Genomic DNA, 21,707 nt, shown 5'->3' with positions numbered 1-21,707 from the left:
CTTAGTGGCCAGTAGCTGAAGGACTAGGAGAGAGAATCCTGTGAAAAACAAATGGTTGTGAGAGAATCTGAGCTTTGAGGAGAGCAGTAGGTTAAAAAAAGGCTTGAGAAGGTCTGACCATCACAGGTCTGGAGGCTGCATGGACTCCTCAAGAAGAAGCTTTAAAGGCAGCGGACTGGCTTCAGAGACTAGAAGTTCAGGGGCAAGAGTCTCTAGCAGGGAAGGTGTCCGCTGAATTTGGAAGTCAGTCAGTTGCATCTTGGGTGGAAGCAATATGGTCTAACTGGTTCTAACCCGGGACTAAGGAAATAAAAGCCCAAACAGAAAGCATGTTATTTCCTGTGTGGCTGGAATTGCTCTAAGGAAGATATTGGTTTGTTACATAAAAGCAGAAACAATTCTAAAAGATGTACATTTGTCTTTTTTTTTTTCAGACTGTGTTTTGCAGATCTTTTATACCCAAAGATGCTTTTGCCACTGTAACAAAATACATGAATGATTGAAATCATGGTTCTGGAGAGGATATAATGGTAAAGAGAGGAAACCAACCAAGGCATAAGTTAGAAATGTCCAGAAACCCACAGGAAATCTTCAGAGAAAAAAAAACAAAAACACAATCCCCTGGGTGGTGGCACCAGAAATTGACTCAATCCTCTATTTACTGAGTGGCTACAGATATTATAATTAATTTTTTCTACAACTTTTTAAAAAGGCCTATGTGAGAGTTGGACTGTGAAGAAGGCTAAGCGCCGAAGAATTGATGCTTTTGAACTGTGGTGTTGGAGAAGACTCTTGAGAGTCCCTTGGACTGCAAGGAGATCCAACCAGTCCATTCTGAAGGAGATCAGCCCTGGGATTTCTTTGGAAGGAATGATGCTAAAGCTGAAACTCCAGTACTTTGGCCACCTCATGCGAAGAGTTGACTCACTGGAAGTTGACTCACTGATGCTGGGAGGGATTGGGGGCAGGAGGAGAAGGGGACGACAGAGGATGAGATGGCTGGATGGCATCACTGACTCGATGGACATGAGTCTGAGTGAACACTGGGAGTGGGTGATAGACAGGGAGGCCTGGCATGCTGCGATTCATGGGGTCGCAAAGAGTCGGACATGACTGAGAGACTGATCGGATCTGATCTGATCTGATGTATCTGAGATTTTAAAAAAATGAGACATGGCAACATGGTCTAGCAGCAAAGTTAAACTTGTAAATCATAGATGCCAATCAAGGGTTATGCTTAAAATATGCACAAAGTCCTCAGGTACATTTGTATCTGGAGGAAGAAGGTAGGAGATCAATGAAAAGATTTGTAAGTGAGATGACTTAAAGTCTCAAAAGATGAGTAGGTGTTTGCCTAGTGGATAGGATGAGGCGGGAAGGATACAGAAGGCGTTGCTGGCAAAGGCAGCTTATTTAAGAAGGCAAACATAATCTAGTATCAACAAAACATAGGGTTAAAGGGAAGATACGCATAGAAATAAAGCTGGAATGGCAGGCATGCTCCAGATTATAAAGGAGCGTGCTCCCAAGTGTCCATGGTTAAATTTTCAGTAATTTTGAAAGCCAGTTCTTAAACTCAGCCATTATAAGCAGTTAAATTATGTAATCTTACTTTTAAATACATTATATTACAGGCTAAATATTCAAAATGGATCACTTCCTAATTTATTTTGCTACATTTTAGTACTACCTATTTTTTTGAGGATGTTTATGGTTATTGTCTCTATATGGTGTATATACTATGTAACAGCCTGGTACTGGGCATTTCTTCCCAGTTTCCTTGTATTCAGTGACATTACAATGGTAGCTTGAAGCCAGTTATGACAAGAGTATTTCTACCATGGTTGTTGGCAAATGCTACAAATCGGAACTCACCCCAGCTAGTTGTCAACTATTTATTGGCCTTGCCACTGGGCTTATGTATCATGCAAATGAGCTTGAGTGCTTTCATAGCACAGTGGGGGAGTGGGGGAAGAACCTTCAGATCTGATACAGGTGAAAGAAAAGAAGAGGGTCAGAATGACTCATAAGTTTGACTTATATAATAAGGGTAATTGTTGCACCAGTTCTTTTAAGTGGACCATAAGCCGGGAGGTACATTAAAGGGGAAAGAAGATAGTATTTGGATTTATTGCATTTGGGAGGGCCACCACAGTCCATCCCAGTCATTAGGCAATGGGTTTTGTGCATCTGGAGCTCGAGAAAAATCTGGAATGAAGGAAAGTAGTTGAATTATCTGTATGTAGGTAGCAGTTAAAACCAAGAACCTGGGTGAAGTTGCTCAAGCTGAATAAGTAGGTGCATGAGAAGAGTCTGGGCTTCCCTAGTGGCTCAGTGGTAAAGAATCCTCCTGCAATGCTGGAGCCACAAGAGACAGAGGTTCCATCCTTGCATAGGGAAGATCCCCTGGAGGAGGGCAGTATTCTTGTCTGGAGAATCCCTTGGACGGAGGAGCCTGGCAGGCTATAGTCCATAGCGTTGCAAAGAGTCAGATACGACTGAAATGACTTAGCACACATACACACATGAGAAGAGTGCCAAGGTCAGAACAGAAGGGAATATCAACATCACAGGTGGGCAAGGAGATGATGAGTGTGGTTGGGGATGCCGGGGTTAGAGAACATCAGAACAAAGCTGCTGTTCTCAATAGTGCTTTGAGCGAGAGAGAGGTTGGCATATAAACTGAGACTTTCCAAGCAGTTAGTTCTACCAAAAAGGCTTGAGCAAAGTGCTGTTCATGACAGAGCATGGAGCACCTACTGAGAAAATTCTAGGACACAGAGATGAGGATGAGTCAGGAATGCAGTGAGAAGCTGAGATTTGAGCTTTTTTTCTATTAGATGTTTCTTCAAAAGACAAATTTGATTTTTAAAATTGTCTGCAGTTTTGAGGTATATACTCTAAATGCACCAAAGCATCACATTTTTTCATCAAGCCAAGTTATGCATATTACATGATTATATTTCTAAACTAAAAAGTGACTTTAGGTCTATAATGGAAGGGGATCTGAAAAAGATATATCTAAATTCCACCCATTTTCTTTCTTCCTTCAGAAGATAGAGCTCCTTAGTGTTTTGTTTTTTTTAACAGCTTTAAATGTAATGCAAATTTGACATATCCCCTTTGGACACTTCCTTGGGAATGGTTGTGTCTCAAAGTAATATTCTCTTGCTTTACATCTCCATGCTTTATAAAATTCAGCCTTGCCCAAAGCTCTTTTCCTCCTCTCCTCCTCACGGACCTATCTATTGGCTGCTCAGAGATCAGCATACTGTGTAAATTGTGTCTGGAAATACCTCTGAGCTCGACAGATGCTGCAAAAGCAAATGTATTCTGTGGTCTCATTAGCCTTCCTCTCCATTGGCATTGACATTATCCTCTTCCATTGCAGAAACTGCAGTTGTTTAGAGGGTCCGTGTTGCTTTTAAAATCAATGCAGGAATTCCAGAGGATAGGCACTCAGAGCCTGCTGGCTGTTCAAGTATTTTCCGTATCACTGAACACATGGCATGGGGTAGTTTTAGAAAAAGAGGAGCTTTGGTGGGGGGGAAGGAATGAAAATGAACACTAAAGGAATGAACAATGTCCTACATCAAACTCATTTGGAATTTATGATGCCAACCTCTGCAAAGCTAGGTTAAATTTTAAGACAGCTTTTCCCATCTTAAATAATGAAGGTTCCTGCCCCTCCCTTTTCCTAGCCATTGAACATTTGAAAGGATGCCATACAGTTAACATTCCACTTTGGATCTTAGGAACTGGAAATTCCAATCCAGTTCAGTTTTAGAAGACCCACTCACATCCTTGCCTTCACTTTCTTCCCTAAACTCCACTGAATTGTGCCCTCCAGTTTCTCACTGGACTGTGTTTGGTGCATATAAAAATACAAATGAGGGACTTTCTTGTTGATCCAGTGGCTGAGACTCTGAATTCTAAAGAAATAACCCTTTAAAAAACTACAAGGGAAATGGTAGTGACTCCAATTTGTCATTGTTCTAAATGCATTGTGCCTAATCCTTACACTTGATTAAATAGGTTTATATTATGACACTTTACAGATGAGGAAACCTCAGGAAGGTTAAGTAAATGGCTCAGTAACAGGGCTAGTAAATGGTCAACCAGGACCTAAACCTAAAGCTCTAGAGACTCTGTCTTTAAGCACTATAGGTATTGCCTCCACAGAAGTACTATGAATTTCTAATCATATTTATTGCATTTTCTCATAATTATGTTTAACCTTGAAAAGCTCTCATGGGCAGGAGCCCTTTCCTCATCTTTCTAATAATCATGCCTAACAGTGTCTGGGCAACATAGGCCTCTGAAGAGAGGCCCTGCCATCCTGTAACAACCTGCTCGAACTCAGGCACTGTGGCACACAGATGGCTCGTGTAATTTTGGTTTGTCAGTGATTTTTGTTTAGTATAAAAGATAACTCCTAGATTATATTTTATGGCCCCGGAGGATATTAATATATTTCGGATCTGTGTCAGGGGTCCCCAAGACCACTCCCAGGTTTGACATTTCGCTAGGGGGACTCACAAGACTCAGCATATAGGTGCCTCACAGCTATGATTTATTACAGTGAACGGATACAAAGCAAAATCAGGAAATCAAAAAGGCACTGAAGTGAAGTCCGGGGACACTAGGCTTGAGCTTCTAAGAATTCTCTCCGAGTGGTCACAAAAGTTGAGCTTACTTCTCCCAGAGATGCATTGTGACAGCACATATGAAATGTTCACCAGAGAAGCTTGCGAGACTCAGTGATGAGTGTTTTATCGGGAGCTGGCCACTTGGGCAGTTTCTGCCTGGCACCTACCAAAATGACAGACTCATAGAAGGAAAGCATTGTTTGTATGGACAGTTTAGGCACAGTGAGCCACTTTGATCAGTTCTGGATTGCTGGGAAAGGGGAATCCCTTCCAGGGTCTGAGAGAGGGCTCTTGTCTAATGCTCAGAAATGAATTGTCCAAGGAGATACAAAGCAAAAGACTTTACTGACCAAGAGACTATATTGGGAAGGGGAGCCCAGGTAGGGAGCGGCAGGGAAGGGAACCCAGAATTGTTCTGCCATGTGACTCAGTCTCAGGTTATATGGTAATGAGGTTAGTTTCTGGGTTATCTCTGGCCTGACTCAGGGTCCCTTCTGATGGCACATGCACGTCTCAGCCAAGATGAATTCCAATGTGAGGGCTTCTGGAGGTAGGCAGGATATAGTCTCCTCCTTCTTCCTTCTGGCCCCTCCCAAATTCTTTCAGGTTAGTTTTTCAGTTGAAGGATAACTGCTTTACAATACTGTGTTGGTTTCTGCCACATATCAAGATGAATCAGCCGTAGGTAAACATATGTCCCCCCTTCTTGAACCTCCCTCCCACGTCCTATGCCATTCCCACTCTTCTAGGTTGTTACAGAGTCCAGGTTTGAGATCCTCGAGTCATACAGCAAATTCCCACTATCTGTTTCACATATGGTAGTGTATGTTTCCACGGCTTCCCTAGTAGTTCAGTGGTAAAGAACCTGCCTGCAGAGCAGGAGCCGCAGGAGACGTGGGTTTGATCCCTAGGTCGGGAAGATCCCCTGGAGGAGGGCATGGCAACCCACTGCTGTATTCTCGCCTGGAGGATCTCCATGGACAGAGGAGCCTGGTGAGCTAGTCCATAGGGTCGCAGAGTCACACACAACTCAAGCAACTTAACACACACGATTCTATGCTACTCTCTCCATTCGTCCCACCCTCTCCTTCCCCCAACTCTGTGTCTGTAAATCTGTTCTCTATGTCTGCATCTCCATTGCTGACCTGCAAATAGGTTCATCAGTACCATCTTTCTCGAGTCCATATATATGCGTTAATATATGCTTTTTCTCTTTCTGATTTACTTCACTGTATAATAGGCTCTAGGTTCATCCACCTCATTAGCACTGGTTCAAATGACTCCTTTTTATGGTTGAGTAATATTCCACTATATATGTAGCACAACTTCTTTATACATTCATCTATTGATAGATATCTAGGGCTTCTATGTCTGTAAATGGTGCTGCAATGAACATTGGTGAACATGCTTTTTTCAATTATGGTTTTCTCAGAGTATATGCCCAATAATGGGATTTGTTGGGTCATTTTATTCCTAGTATTGTATTATTTCTAGGGTAGTTTATTCCTAGTTTTTAAAGCAATCTCCATACTGTCTTCCATAGCGGCTGTTATCAATTTATATTCCCACCAACAGTGCAAGGGAGTTCCCTTTTTCCCTCACTCTCTTCAGGTTAGTTTTATAAGACATACTATGGGTTGGTGTGTCGTCCTTCCTTGTGGCCCCTCCAAAATTTTCCTGGTTAGTTTACAGCAGCAGCACCGTGTTCTTTATTGGGACCTCCTTTTGTGAGACAACTCAGACAAATGGTTATCATTGTGTTTGGCCAAGGTGGACGGTTTCGATCAACAGTTCCCTAACAAAATGGGGGGACATTCCTAAAATCCAAGTTCCTGAGATGCCAGCCAAGGGTGACTCTTGTAAGCAGTCTCTGAGGATAAGCAGTCATTGGCTATGTTAATGCTTTTCTGCAGAGGACTTTTATCCCAACATTCTTTTGTATCTACAAATGCCTCTTGAATTGTCCTTTGAACCATCCTATTCCTTTATCAATGAGTTAAAGAAATCTTTGACACATGTTCAGTATCTATATATATATACACATATATAAAGTTTTAGTTTGACAGATGTAACCTAAACAGGCTAAATGGAGTCCAAACTTAAAAGCTAAAAGACACCAATTTGTATCATGGCTGATTACTGCACAAGCTTAATTATTAAAAATACAAACTGTATTTCCATTTCATATTTTCTTACTATCTCTACATTTTAGAAAGCCCTCTGATATAGATGGCAAAGAAAGAAAGGGAAGTCACTCAGTCGTGTCCAACTCTTTGTGACCCCATGGGCTGTAGCCTATCAGGCTCCTCCATCCATGGAATTTTCTGGGCAAGGATACTGGAGTGGGTTGTCATTTCCTTCTCTAGGAGATCCTCCTGACCCAGGGATCAAAGCCAGGTCTCCCACACTGCAGGCAGACTCTTTACTGTCTGAGCCCCCAGGGAAGCCCTGATATAGATGGCAATCACTTGATTATTTGTACTTTAGGCACATATTATTAATAACAAAAAAGAAATGTTTCTTTAGGTAGGTGATAATATATAAGGATTCATTTCTTCTTTGGAATAAGAAATCAGAATATGAAAATACTATCATAAAAAAAGTTAAGGGCCAAAGAATTGATGCTTTTGAACTGGTGCTGGAGAAGACTCTTGAGAGTCCCTTGAGAGCAAGGAGATCAAATCAGCCAATTCTAAAGAAAATCAAGCCTGAATATTCATTGGAAGGACTGATGTTGAAGCTGAAGCTCCAATACTGGCCACCTGATGTGAAGAACCGACTCATTGGAAAAGACCCTGAAGCTGGGAAATATTGAGGGCAGGAGAAGGGGGAGATAGAAGACGATATGGTTGGATGGCATCACCAACTCAATGGACATGAATTTGAGCAAACTCTGGGAAACAGTAAAGGAAAGGGAAGCCTGGTATGCTACAGTCAGTGGGGTTGCAAAGAGTCGGACACAACTTAGCAATTGTACAACAACATCATTGCTTAAAGATGAAATCCCCCCACTTAACTATATGACATTAGCCAAAAGTTTAAAATGATACATATCCTTTATATATCTATAAAGTTTTGAGCCCTTAAAAAAGAATAACCTTGATTTTAAGTTCAAATATAACATGCAAAAGACATGAACTTTATTATGCTTCATACATTTCTCTAGTCATTTCAGATTTCAATAAATGTGTTCCTATATTTTGTGAACTGCATTTTAAAATCAGAGATAATTTTACAAATCTTCATATACAATGATACCAAATAAAAAACAAATTAAGCTTTATTAGCAAATCTAAGTAAGAGCTGGCATAGTTAACATAAGCATTCAGAAGGTAAACATTTCTTGAATAAAAAAATAGGAAATATTTTAATGAAAAAAAATCAGGGATTGAGGAGGGAGAACATTTTTCAAACAGCAGCTGGCACTTTCTTCACAATTTGTATCACTTGTGAAAATCCATCATTAGATAAATACTCACATGATATTTACAAAGTACAGAGAAGAGGAAAAGCCTTCTAAGTATCAAGGTCTTTCATCTGTTACTCTCTTCCATCTTCTGGATCCATTCCTTTGCACACTAACTAAAGTTGTGATTCTAGTGAACTATGGTTGAAAGCTTATCAATCAAGTCATCAATAGTGTAAACCAGAAGTTGAATGTCTGCTTTTTCCTTCATTCGGTGATCACTATTCTTTCGGAGGATGACATCTACATCTGTGCTAACTACTCGGTCAGCGACCTGCACAGATGTATGCCACGGTACAATATCATCCTTCATGCCGTGGAGCAATCTTATGGGACACTTCACAGGAATAGGACTATGTAACAAGCAGTGGTGCTCGGCTTCTTTAATGACACTGTACTGAATGCGATAAACTCCTTCTTCACTGTATTTTGATGGCATGGGCCACACACCTTTCATCTCTATTTCCTTTTTTGTCTGTTGGAACAAATGAAAATAAAAGTATTTATGCAACGTTAATACATGCAATAGTCTTAAACAATCTAAGGAAAGTGGTCTTTGAAGAAGAGGCAAAGAGATAACAAAAACATAACAATGATAATTATCAATAATTAAATACCAGTATTTTCCACATAGTATCTCACAGGATCCTGATAATAATTTTGTTATTATTTCAATTTTACAAAAGAAGATATTAGAGTACACAGCTTTAAAGTTAAAAGACAGTAACTGCTGTGGCTAGGATTCAAACTTAGATTTAACTAACTATATCATATAACACCTTAAATCAGGCATTGTTGCATCCCAGTTCAAAGGGAAAATGAGGAGAAAAATACAATAATTTCTTAGAATCAGTACAGGTAGCATTCATATTATATCAAATCAAATCTTAGGAATAAAAACTGTTTAGATTTAAAAATCATGAAACTAAAAGTGTGATTAGTGGAAGTTACTAAAATGGGGTGAGATGGGGGAAAGGGAGAAGAATGGAGTATACTGCTAAAAATGAAAAATAAGACAGTAGTTATTCTGGGGCCACAATACACGCCCAATTTTAGGCTGAATGTAAGAAAAATAGTTTTTGCCTTTCAGAGTTCTATGGAATGAGAAGAAAATTGTCTGTTGTTCTGGATGACAAAGAATTCTTGCAAATATCTCCTGAAAACTGAGCAATGGTATCAGTTCTACCTTTAAAATAAAATGCTGGGTATTCTTTGATTCTTGAAGAATCTCTATTTTTGAGACCATAATTTGTCTTAAACGTTTTTTCTACTTAAAGTAACATATATTCATTATTGAAAACATGGAAAATATAAAAAGCATAAGAAGAAATAAATTACCAATAGCCCTATCTCATGGATATAACAACCAACCATTAATATTCTGGCTTCTTTCCTTCTAGTATTTCTATATGTGCTTGGTTTTAGATATACCATATGTAAAACACTTAGCTATTACAATTTATATATAGTTTTCAGTCCTTATTTATTTAATATATATATATTTCTGGGTTTTAAAAGATTAGATTAAAAGTTTTTAAAGACTGGATAACTGTCTACCACAATGCATACAAGATAATTAATTCAACCATTTCCATATTGCTGAGTACTTCTAGGAACATCTTTGAACATAAAGGGTTATATGTATATTATAAATTCTCTGAAAAGATTATCACAGCTTGAATTAGTAAATCAAGACGTAAATAGCTTTAAGCCTCTTGCAACCACATAATATGAAGGGAATTTCTGTCTAGAAAAAAACAGGTGGATGGCTTATCAAAAATAAAGAAAAATACAAGGAAAGAAAAGCTACATACAATGTATTTTTAAAAATCTGTATTTAAATTTTCAATAAAAATACTGTATTTCCACATTTAAAACTATTCACTTATTACAAATTCAGAGGCAAAAAAGAATTTAAACAGTAAAATATATATGATGTTATCTATATGTATTTAGGTATTTTAATGTATTTTATAAAATTCCAAAAATATTTCAGTGAAAAGGCTGTATATCTGAAAGCTAGACTTCTAAATATCTATAGCCAAATGATTTAAAATACAGTAAAAAACTATATTATAACGTATATTAATATCATGGGGTGCTCTGCATTAAAGCAACATATGAACCAAGTATTTAAAGCAAAAAAATGATATTCAGTTATCCTCAAACTACTTATGACTGTTCCTGAATTTGTAATTTCAGTAGTTAGAACTAAGTTCCATTGATTATTAGATGAAGGGGCAACTATGTTAATCACAAACACATAATAATAGTTGCATTTTAAGCACTGCTGCTTCCCAACTAGCTCTGTTATCTGCTATTGAGGTGAATGAATATTGTTCATTTGAAGAACAGACTTAACTTTACGAAGTCTTGTATGTCCCAAAGCCTCAAAAACAAAAACTACAGGAATATTAAAAACAGCTTTATTCAAAGAAAAGTTACAATATTCATAATTCTTACACCAAAAGAAACTAGGAAGGCAATGTGTCTGTGAAACTTGAATTCCAACAACTGTGCATCCTGTCTGATGCCCTCTAGTGTCCACATAGAAATCTGTATGCAGGTCAAGGAGAAACAGTTAAACGGGACATGGAACAACAGACTGGTTCCAAATCAGGAAAGGAGTACTTCAAGGCTGTATACTGTCACCTTGCTTATTTAACTTATATGCAGAGTACATCATGCAAAATGCCAGGCTGGATGAGGCACAGGCTGGAATCAAGATTGCCAGGAGAAATATCAATAACCTCAGATATGCAGATGACACTGCCTTTATGGCAGAAAGTGAAGAACTAAAGAGCCTCTTGATGAAAGTGAAAGAGGAGAGTGAAAAAGTTGGCTTAAAACTCAACATTCAGAAAACTAAGATCATGGCACCTGGTCCCATCACTTCATGGCAAATAGATGGGAAACAATGGAAACAGTGACAGACTATTTTTTGGGGCTCCAAAATCACTGCACATGGTGACTGCAGCCATGAAATTAAAAGATACTTGCTCCTTGGAAGAAAAGCTATGACCAACCTAGACAGCATATTAAACAGCAGAGATATTACTTTACCAACAAAGGTTCATCTAGTCAAAGCTATGGTTTTTCCAGTAGTCATGTATGGATGTGAGAGATGGACTATAAAGAAAGCTGAGCACTGAAGAATTGATGTTTTTGAACTGTGGTGTTGGAGAAGACTCTTGAAGAATCCCTTGGACTGCAAGGAGATCCACCCAGTCCATCCTAAAGGAAATCAGTCCTGAATATTCATTGGAAGGACTGATGTCTGAAGCTGAAACTCCAATACTTTGGCCACCTGATTCAAAGAACTGACTCACTGGAAAAGACCCTGATGCTTTGAAGACTGAAGGCAGGAAGAGAAGAGGATGACAGAGGATGAGATGGTTGGATGGCATCACTGACTCGATGGACATGAGTTTCAGTAAGCTCTGGGAGTTTGTGATGGACAGGGAAGCCTGGCGTGCTGCAGTCCATGGGGTCGCAAAGAGTTGGACAAGACTGAGTGACTGAACTGAACTGAAGTATCCACAGGAGACAATGATTAGAGTTAGAGATAAATCAAATTCCCACACAATGAATAATGCTGGGTCTTAACATTTCCAGGACTAAAGAAGACAGTAAAAAACCTCTAGGTCTATCCCCTTGACACTGAGCACTAGCTGTTTCTGTGGAGGAGAGAGAGAGATCCTAGTGTCTGGGCCCTTCCTTACGCATGTTTTTAAGTTTAAAGGGCTCAACACGTTTAAGAATTCTTAGCTGGTATGATTTAGGATTAGCAAAGAAATACCCTGATTTGCAGGACATAGATCTTCTCAGTCAATTACGGGCTATCTATCATATTTTCCCTCTGAGTGATGGATGTACACACATAAAGAGAAATATACATAGATCTTGTCATTTCCCAATAACCCCCCAAAATTGTGTAATCAACACCTTTCCAACAGGCCATCTTCTTGAAATAATTTCCCACCATGAAGCAGAGTAAGGGGTTCAAGGTTTAGATGCAGAGGATACAATGGCAGGAAAATTTAGCAGCATGAGGACATTAAGCATCTATGTATGAGAAACAAGAAAGTAAAAAAAAAAATCTCAGAAATAGGTAAGTGCAAAGATGATCAGCTTTGTAATTTTAGCCCTGACCAGAAATCATATGAAGAACCTGACTTAGCAGACAATGTCATTTCTTACAGAGCTGGGAAGAACAATGTGAACTAAGAATAAACTTAGAACAGATAGTATATGGCACGGAATTCAATGCAGAACTTGAGGCAAAAGTCAATGATATTCTACTCTTCAACACTACATATGCTTTTTCCTTCTTTTTCTTTTCTTCCCCCTCCTTATTCCCTGCTCTCTACAGCAGTGGTTCTCAAACTTCACCTGGGGCCTTGTTAAAAACGACTGGGCCATTCTCCCCGTTTCTGATTCAGTGGGTCTGGTGAAGCTCAAGAATACACATTTCTATTAATACAAGTTCTCAGGTGATGCTGTTACTGCTGGCCTAGGGACTACACGTTTTGAACCACGGCTCCAGACTGTTTCTTTCTGCTAGGATTAGTCCCATAGGTGAAATTTAGATCCCAAGGGAAAATATGCCCAAGGAGAACTCAACTGATTTCCAAACAAAAAAATAACACACACAGAAAGAAACAGCTATTACCCACCACTTTTTTTATCCTTGCAGACAACGAAAGTGCTTAAACATACATTCAAGAGCAAAGTATAATAAACCAATTACCTTTCCAGTCATCTCAGAAACCTTATTTCTATCATGATTTGCGGAGGAAAATGCTACTGATGAAAAGCACCTTTTTTTTTTAAAAGGTGAAAATTAGAAGTAGAAAAAGAATGCCAAGTTAGTGTCTAGGCCAGGAATGGCAAATCTTATCTCCTGTGTGTGACTGACAGTGTGTGCTTGGAGAGCTCTGCTAAGAGAGAATCTGAGGCTTTAAGGCTTAAACTTTCATAACTGATTAGCTGGTTTAACATGGTTGTAGAATAGATATTAATAATATTACCCATAGGCCACAAAATAAGACTAAGAGCTGCACAAAGAGGTCACAACGTATGATCCAAATAAATAAACGTGGTTAATAGCATGTTGCTAAAACAAAAGTTTAAAGTATGATTTCATTCATGTGATGCAATGATTTGAAGGGACTGTGAAAAAAATAGAAAATCTTAAACAGGAGACCAAATAGTTAAAAGGGGCTTCCCTGGTGGCTCAATTGGTAAAGAATCTGCCTGCAATGCGGGAGACCTGGGTTCAATCCCTGGGTTGGGAAGATCTCCTGGAGAAGGGACCAGCTACCCAATCCGGTATTTTGGCCTGGAGAATTCCATGGGGTCGCAAACAGTTGGACACGACTGAGTGACTCTCACTCACTCAAATAGTTAAATAAAAAAAAGAAATGGTAAACAAAAAGTCAGTTAAGACAAAAGATGGAGCCAGCATAACAAGTCAAAGGACAGATGACACACACATAAAATTCAGAGGAAGAGGGAGCAGAAGAACAACAGGAGGGATACACTGAGGTTGCCTGGGACTTACCTCAATAGGAAGCTGATTAAATTGTGTCACCAGGCCATCTACAGCTGTCGCTACGCCAACGAGAGCAACAACCTTTTGTGGCCGTGCGATTGCAGCATGAAACATAAGCCACCCACCGAGGCTGGATCCAACCAGTATCTAAAAACAAAAGCACACTGTTTTGAAGAGGAATTTCTTTTTCTTTTTGGTAAGGAAGGGACTAATTTCATAGAACGTATGTATTTTCTGCCTTTATATCCACTGGCTCCCAGACTTTTAATATTTGGCACAAAGTAAAATTAAGACTATGATTACTGTTTGTTAGAGTATCAGGTCTATAATAGAGAGTAAATTAGACAAATATAATTTGTAAAATGCTACTTACATTTTAGGAGAAAGTGAAAATGATAGAACTGATTGATTTGACATTAAAATATAAAAATTGATTGTTAGACATTTAAAATATTAAATATTTGCATCTAATGAAACAGCTCCAATACCATGAGGTTATAGTCCACAACAATTATCATGATATTTAACAAAAACAGTCACCTGTGGTCCTTCAGCCAAGTCATCAATTATAGAAAGAACATCTTTTCTCCACTTTCCCACCGTGCATTCTTCTAAGTTACCATCTGAGTTTCCAACTCCTGAGTAATCAAACCTGGAGAAAGAGAAAACATATTTGTATCTAGATATCTAGTATTTGCTTCCCTAATTTCTAAGGAGGACAGCACATTAATGACAATGCCTCAATTCTATTAAAATAAAAGTGAAGTCAGTATGTATTTCAGCAAATCTTATTGGCTTAACCTTCAAATACCTCCCATAGTCACTCGCTTTCTCACCTCCTCCACTGTGCCAGCCTGTTCCAAGTCACTATTCTCTCTCGACTGAACTAATTCAAGAGTCTCCTAGTAAATCTCCATTTTCATTTTTCACCCTCACAGTCTATTCCCCACTCAGTAGTCAGTGATCCTTTAAAAAAAAAACCAAAAAAACAAAAACAAAAAAAGATCATGTCCTGTACATACCCTTCAAAGGTTTTGTATAATCTTTAAGTAAAATCCAAAGTCCTTACCATCTTCTAGCCCCTCACTACCTCTCTGATCTCATTCTTCCATTTCTCTCTCCCTCCCAAATGTATCCTCATTTTTCTTTTTCAAGTTAATGGAATACACCATCCACATTCCTGACTCAGGGGTTTTACATCAGCTTCTCCTTCCCTGCGGACGACTCTACCTGAGACATTCACTCAGACTGCTCCCTCACTTCAGTTGGGCTCCAGTGTTACATCTCCAGAAGCGTTCTCTGACCATTCAACCTAAAGCTGTGCCTCTTTCATCATTCTCCAGTTCCTAACTCTGTTTTATTCTCTTTATAGCAAATACTGCTACCTGACAATATGTGTCTATTGGATTACTGGTTTGTGGCCTGTCTCCCACACTAGAATGGTATGTAGGAACAGTAGAATGGTGTAATATATTTTCTTAGAGATAAGAGATTTAAAAGTGGAGAAAGAAATTAAAATTTTAAGTATGAAGTGATGTGGTTTTGGATTCTTGGGAAGTAGGATAACAAGGCAGAAGCTGAAGTCTAAGTCACAGTTATTATTTCTCTTCAATCCAAAGGATGTAGGAGACAGACCAGGGAGAACCGGGGAGAAAAACCCAATTCTCCTTTACCTTCCTCTGTGGGTAAAGATGTCTCTACTTGCTATATTGTTTACAGGGGCCTTCCAAGTATATGGTAAAGATGCAAAACACATGTCAGTTGTGTCCGACTCTTTGTGACCCTGTGGACTGTAGCCCTTCAGGCTTCTCTGTCCATGGGGATTCTCCAGGAAAGAACATTGGAGTGGGTTGCCATGCCCTTCTCCAAAACACATGTACAGGGCCTTCAAAAAGGTAAATACAAGCATTCAGTGATACTAATGGGTAACAAATAAAAAATACAGTTCATTCTTGCTGAACCCTAACCAAGTGACAAAGATTTGGCAATTTAAAACTTTTAATCACAGTAAGGCAATTCTGTCCTAGCAGCCTCAGTATTCTCAAGTCTAAATATATTTTAAATTTCCCAAATCTAAAATTTTAAATTTTATTAGAAATCACCATGAGAGAAGACCAGTCCTAAAGCCATGTGTCATATTCCTGAGCTCTGACTCAATCTTAATATCCTGGATGGTGGCAGGATATTAAGAAACCATTTTCACCAAACCGTAAGTACTGTTCTTGTATAATATACAAAACTAACCATTTCTTCATTCAAGATCTAAGTTTTACAGACAAAATCACAAGAAAGTAAACTGAGAAACTGGGAGTATAAATAGAAGATAAAATGTCTTATCCAATCTTTATGTACTTCATTGGCAGGCGGGTTCTTTACCATTAGTGCCCCCTGGGAATCCCTTAAAACAAGTTAAAGGGCAATTAATTGCTAATAGTGATTAGATAGCAATGAAGTTTGATAAAAGCATATAAAAAGGAGCCTGATCAAATAAAAATTGTAATGAATGGCTATACTGTATAAAGGTGTATAAATATACATTTAGGTTACATTTTAATATAGTACCACATATTCCTTTGGATAAAAGGAATAAGACTAAATTCATATAATTGTCTGTATACACTGTATTTTCATCATGATTACTAAATATACCTTTAAAAAGAAAATGTATTTCATATGCATCTAAAATGCAGAAAACTCCCTCATACATCTTATAGGCAGACAGGAACTGGCTATAGCTCTTACAGTCTCAATTTAAAATAGGAACTGATAAAATGAGGATTTCTTGAGTTAAATTCTTTTGGGGACAAAGGAGAATGATGGCAATTTTTCTGATATCATCATGTCTTGCTCAAGATAGTCCTCCTTGGATTTCTCTTCCTTCTTACCTAAATCCTAACTATTTTTCGGTGTTCCTTTATAGTTTTTTATATCCACTTCAACCACTATTTTTCTCTCAATATATACAGTTAAGTAGCATGCTCTTTGACATAATTACATTTTGATGAATATTTCTGCCTAATTTCCCATATGTATTTTATCTTGCATTCCTCCACCCTGATTAAAAGATCCTTACAGGCAATGACCACATTTTAAAATTCTTTGTATATTTTACAGCACCATTGTAGGGTTAGAAGGTCTACTTGTAAAAAAAATACTCCAGTCTTAAGGATAACAATCAATTTGGAACATTTTTAAGAGTTCTGAGCTTGAAAATGAAATAATTCAGTTAATTTGATAAAAGGAGTAAGACTAAATTCGTATAATTGGCATAATTTCTGCTAATATACTGAGTAGATAAAAGTTATTTTTAAGTAAAAAAAGTTTTTTATTTTTATTTCTAATTACTTACTTTATTTCTGAAAGTTGTATTTTCTAGATCTATTGAGTGAATGATAGTGAAACTCTTCTAAAACTACATAAATAGATTTTTAGGTTGCTAGTGCTAGAAATGAATTCAGAAATTATCTTTCATCCAATCTCCTCCTTTTTATGATGAAGGAAACAGGTCCAGCATTTATTAACCGACTCATCTTGTCACAGCTAATGTTAGCATTAATTCTAGAGTCCATGTTTCTTGAATTTCAGGCCAGTGCTCTTTTTACTAACCCATACTATCTCTTCTGGCAAATTAGGCACTAAATAAATGACTGTTCTAAGTAAACAACCCTAATAACAGTGAAACATTATTTTAGTAAAATAATTATCAGTACGAAATATTAAGAATTGTAAAATCAAGTAGTAAACAACACATATCCTTATTTATGCTTATAAAAACATTCAGGCTACAGAAGTGAGAGGAAAGAGGAAATTCAGTGAAAATGTGAATTACACAATATTAATTTAACAGTACTTTTAAACACAGATGCTATTTTAAACTATATATTTTGAAAGTAATGAAATAAACAGTGGTTAAATAACAGTGGTCCTCAAGTCCCCAAAGGAAAACCACACTATAAGAGACTACAAGAAAGCCACCTAGTATACTGGTTTGCTGTCATGTTAGAATATTGTTTCTAAAGAGCTTAAGTTACCACTAGTTTCCTTGTCTGCCAGCATCATCAGCGTGGCACAAAGACCAGATGGGAGGGAGGTTCACAAGGGAGGGGACATACTTATAGCTATGGTTGATTCATGTTGATATATGGCAGAAACCAACACTTTATTGTAAAGCAATTATCTTCCAGTTAAAAATTAAAAAAAAAAAAAACACTATTAAAGATTGCATTTTACATGAACCCTAAATCACAAGATGAAAGTTTACAGACCATTAAAATAAACTAATCTATAAAAATGCTGGCATTTATTTCAGTTGGTTAGAGCAGAAGTAATTCTTGACTGCCAAGGTAAATGGTAGTAATATTTTCTTTGAAATGTGTTATTCCTACCTTATATAGGCGTGACCTAGAGATTTGCAAAACTCCTCAATCGCCAATGCTTTTGTACCATTCATATTAGAAATATAGCCAGGGATGAAGATAATTCCTGGACTTTTGCCTTTTAGCCTTTTATAAGCCAGGTTTGGGAGGTCTGGTCGACTAAGGAAAGAGATTGATGTCTTGTGTCTGCAAGCTAAACAAAGCACACAAAACATAAAGTATACAAATACAGTTTTTGGAAAACCATACATATTTTCAATCTTAACTTTCTTACCTCGTCAAATTGATAGCAAATACTATTTCCATTTCATAGAAAAAAAATAGAGACATGAAGTATTAAAGTCACAAGTCTGTGCCTATCTTTAAAAATCATGTCACAATTGATCTTCTCTGAGCAAGGTTCAATCATGATTCTTCCAAAATACACAACAAGGAAATTTGAAGGCCACTAAAGACAAGAGTGACTTGTCAAAAATGTTTTCCTGTTGCTGTTAATATCATCTCTCCCAAACAGTATCAATCAACATTCATATTTACCTACACTAGCTTTAAGCCTTTTCTTGGGAGATGTCAGTCTTCTTTGAAAAATTTTTTTAATGTCTGAGGGGTTTCACATCCTCTACTTTTTGGTGGGGAGGGAGAGAAACAAGTTTGGTCTGATGTTAGGAAACTGAATCAAAGATAGAGGTGCTGGCCCCTCTTATTACTTATTCTTTCTCCACCCATAAAGTCTTGGGCCATGGTAATAGTCAATCATGATTCTCTATCTGCTGAGGTGGGTTTGTGAACAGTTTCTTTACAAATAACCTTGAATAAACGTAAATACCATTTTTGGAAAAAGATTTCTCATAGGACTCCCAATCACTGTGTTTTATTTGTTGGTTTGGCTTTCTTGAAAGGTACACACAAATCTGAATGCAAGTAAAAAGGCACAATGCGCAACCCTTATAATGTTATTCCACTCCACTATCTTTAAAGTTCTTCCCCCACCTCCGACAGAAAGGTCAACGGGTGCTTGTGCTCAGTGACCTCCGACTCTCTGCAACCCCATAGATTGTAGCCCACCAGGTTCCTCTGGCCATGGAATTTTCCACCAAGAATACTGGAGTGGGTTGCCATTTCCTCCTTCAGGGGATCTTCCTTACCCAGGGACTGAACCCATCTCTTGCATCTCCTGCATGGGCAGGCAGATTCTTTACACTGTGACCACCTGGGAAGCCATAAAGTCAATACTTGCTCTTAAAAAATGTAGAATGATGTTTAAAAACAAAAAGTCATTTATAATCCCATTTTCTCCCTCCAGAGAAATCAGATTTGTGTATTCCCTTAACAGTCTTTTTCTGGACTAATGAAATCTCTTTTTTATTCCTTGAAACCTTTATCTATTGTGGATAATTAAAACTTTAGTTTCTTCCACGTGAGCTAATAAAGTTTTCCTCATTTTGGATTTGAGAAGTTGATTTTTTAAACACTGAAGGCCTTAAAGCTATCCTTTTTACACGTAGGCTTGCTTCAGAGTTTCAACGCACAGTGAAATATGCCAAATTTAAAACTTTTAGTGAAAAACAAGGTAAATAGGAGCCAGTTATGTAGACTGACAGATTGTAACAGCAAAAATGTTCTTTACCCATTTCTTTAGCACTCAAAACTCCTTCCTATCCTCTTTTCCATATTACTTTCCAATAGGAAACTTTCCATGAGACCATTACAATTTATTTAATCTTGATGAGTTATAAATGGTCTTAACATAATATCCATAAATGATCTTTGTACTGTAAGAATTAGCTCAAAATCTGAGGCATATATCTTCAGTGAAACTACTAAAGTGAAAGAGAATTATATTCTAGTTACTGAAATGACATACTATGCTAGAGGAACATATATAACAGCCTTTTGGTTGTGAACAATTAAATTGACTATATATTTAAAATTTTTAACTCAAAACAAAGGGTATTTACAAAGACAGTCCCCATTTCAAGCACCATGCATCTGACAGCTGAGGGGCAAGGGTATGAACCCCAAAATAAAAAGACATAATTCAGGAAGACAGGCTATATATATGGGGGAGTGGAGGTGAGATGAGCTGGAGAAGAATCAAGCACAAAGAAATATTCAGGGGCTTTAATTTTTGTCCAAATTCTAACTTCCTTTATAGAGTAATGGCTATGGTTTTTATTGGGCTGGAATCTCGGCGGCCAGGTTGGGGCGGGAAGACCCAAAACAACCAAAAGACGCAGAAGTTTACACTTTTACAAAGAACAGGTAAAACCTTCCTGTAAAATCGCTGAAGAGAGAGCAGGTCTAAGCAACTAACAGTCTCGATCTGTAAACCCGTTAGAACGTGCACAGAAAAGATAAAGCAATTAATAATCAAACACATTAAATGCACACCTGAATTTTTCCTAGTCTTGGGCGCTTAACACAAGGGAGATGGACAGAAAGAATCCTTCAACTACAGAGCATGACTCCAACCAATGCCCGGGCTGTCAGGATACCCCGGGGCCTGGCAGAGCTCTCTCACTACCTTCATCAGAATTGTTAAAAAGAACTGGGGTACTGAGAACCTGGAAAGAGGATTTCTGAACGGAGCGCCAAAAACGCACGGGACAGGAACCGCCGAAATCCGATATGTTCGAAAGAACGCGTCTTACTCCAGTCTTTCGGGCACTGACCTCGGAGCCACTGTGGCGCCCGCTCGGTGTTCCGTGCAAGTAACGTGCTGAGACCATGGTGGAAGCCGAAAGTGACTGCCGCCCAGCCCGACCTGCGACAAGGTACCCAAGCGGCCATGGCCGCCAGGCCCACCCCCGCCATCTTCCCAGCAGCCCCTACGCCCTGCGCCCGCCTACGGAGATGCGCACTGCGCCCAGAAACCAAGGTGCGCATGCGCCGCTGGCTGAACGCAGCAAATTCATAAACAGCCCTATCCAGAGTTTACACCCCCAGAGAGCGCACATGCGCAGAGTGTCGTCGCTCTTACAGCGTTTTTCTGCTGGACTATATTCTGTGGGGAGGTTTCAGTTCAGTTAAGTCACTCAGTCGTCTCCGAGTCTTTGCGACCCAATGAAGCATGCCAGGCTCCACTGACCATCACCAACTCCCAGAGGTAGTTCAAATTCATGTCCATCGAGTTGGTGATGCCATCCAACCATGTCATCCTCTGTTGTCCCCTTCTCGTGCCTTGAATGTTTCCCAGCATCAGGGTCTTTTCCAAGGAGTCAGTTCCCATTTGGCCTATGACAGTTTGGGATGTTTTGAGTGTACTTGGTAGCCTGCTTTCTAGATCAGTGGATACTCCAGGACTGGAAGCAAGGAGAGGAACCCCATGCAACGTTCTTAGACAGGAAAACATCTGGTCATCCCGAGACACGAGAGAACTGAAACAAAGTGTTAAGCTTGATGCGTTGCAAGTCGTTCTTACTCCTGATACCGAGTAAGTTAACAGGCCCGAAGGCCAGGGGTCTCCAAACGGAGGAAAGAGGGTGCAAGTGTCAAACACTGTATCTCTCCCTCTTAAGAGGCAGGAAATACAAACCACTAGTGTTATATTTTTTCCTCTTCTCTCTACAAATTTGTGGTGTTGGAGAAGACTCTTGAGAGTCCCTTGGACTGCAAGGAGATCCAACCAGTCCATTCTGAAGGAGATCAGCCCTGGGTGTTCT

The 21,707-nt window shown here is 38.6% G+C and overlaps 1 protein-coding gene across 2 annotated transcripts; it reads right to left on the bottom strand.

Moving 5' to 3' along the window:
• Window positions 1-7,911: 7,911 nt before the first annotated feature.
• Window positions 7,912-20,906, bottom strand: ABHD10 (abhydrolase domain containing 10, depalmitoylase). 2 transcript variants are annotated; one of them, XM_025283926.3, is made up of 5 exons: window positions 20,610-20,906; window positions 18,055-18,238; window positions 14,210-14,321; window positions 13,679-13,816; window positions 7,912-8,590 (listed from the first exon to the last, which is right to left on the bottom strand). In XM_025283926.3, the coding sequence occupies exons 1-5, from the start codon at window positions 20,857-20,859 to the stop codon at window positions 8,246-8,248; spliced, it is 1,029 nt and encodes a 342-aa protein (XP_025139711.1). In that variant the 5' UTR covers window positions 20,860-20,906; the 3' UTR covers window positions 7,912-8,245. The 2 variants fall into 2 exon arrangements, with proteins under 2 accessions (XP_025139711.1, XP_006046614.2); XM_006046552.4 differs by having other exon boundaries at window positions 20,718-20,898.
• Between the last annotated feature and the right edge of the window lie 801 nt (window positions 20,907-21,707).

The sequence above is a fragment of the Bubalus bubalis genome, chromosome 1, assembly GCF_019923935.1.
Source record: "Bubalus bubalis isolate 160015118507 breed Murrah chromosome 1, NDDB_SH_1, whole genome shotgun sequence".
Classification (NCBI taxonomy): domain Eukaryota; kingdom Metazoa; phylum Chordata; class Mammalia; order Artiodactyla; family Bovidae; genus Bubalus; species Bubalus bubalis.
This window is presented reverse-complemented; position numbering and strand designations above follow the sequence as displayed.

Coding starts and splice junctions, on each gene's coding strand:
- ABHD10 (XM_025283926.3), bottom strand. CDS start 20,859: ATGGCGGGGGTGGGCCTGGCGGCCATGGCCGCTTGGGTACCTTGTCGC. Junction 18,239..20,609: donor TTCAGAAATCCTCTTTCCAG/GTTCTCAGTACC, acceptor TGCTTTGTTTAG/CTTGCAGACACAAGACATCA. Junction 13,817..14,209: donor ACTTGGCTGAAGGACCACAG/GTGACTGTTTTT, acceptor TTTTGTTTTTAG/ATACTGGTTGGATCCAGCCT.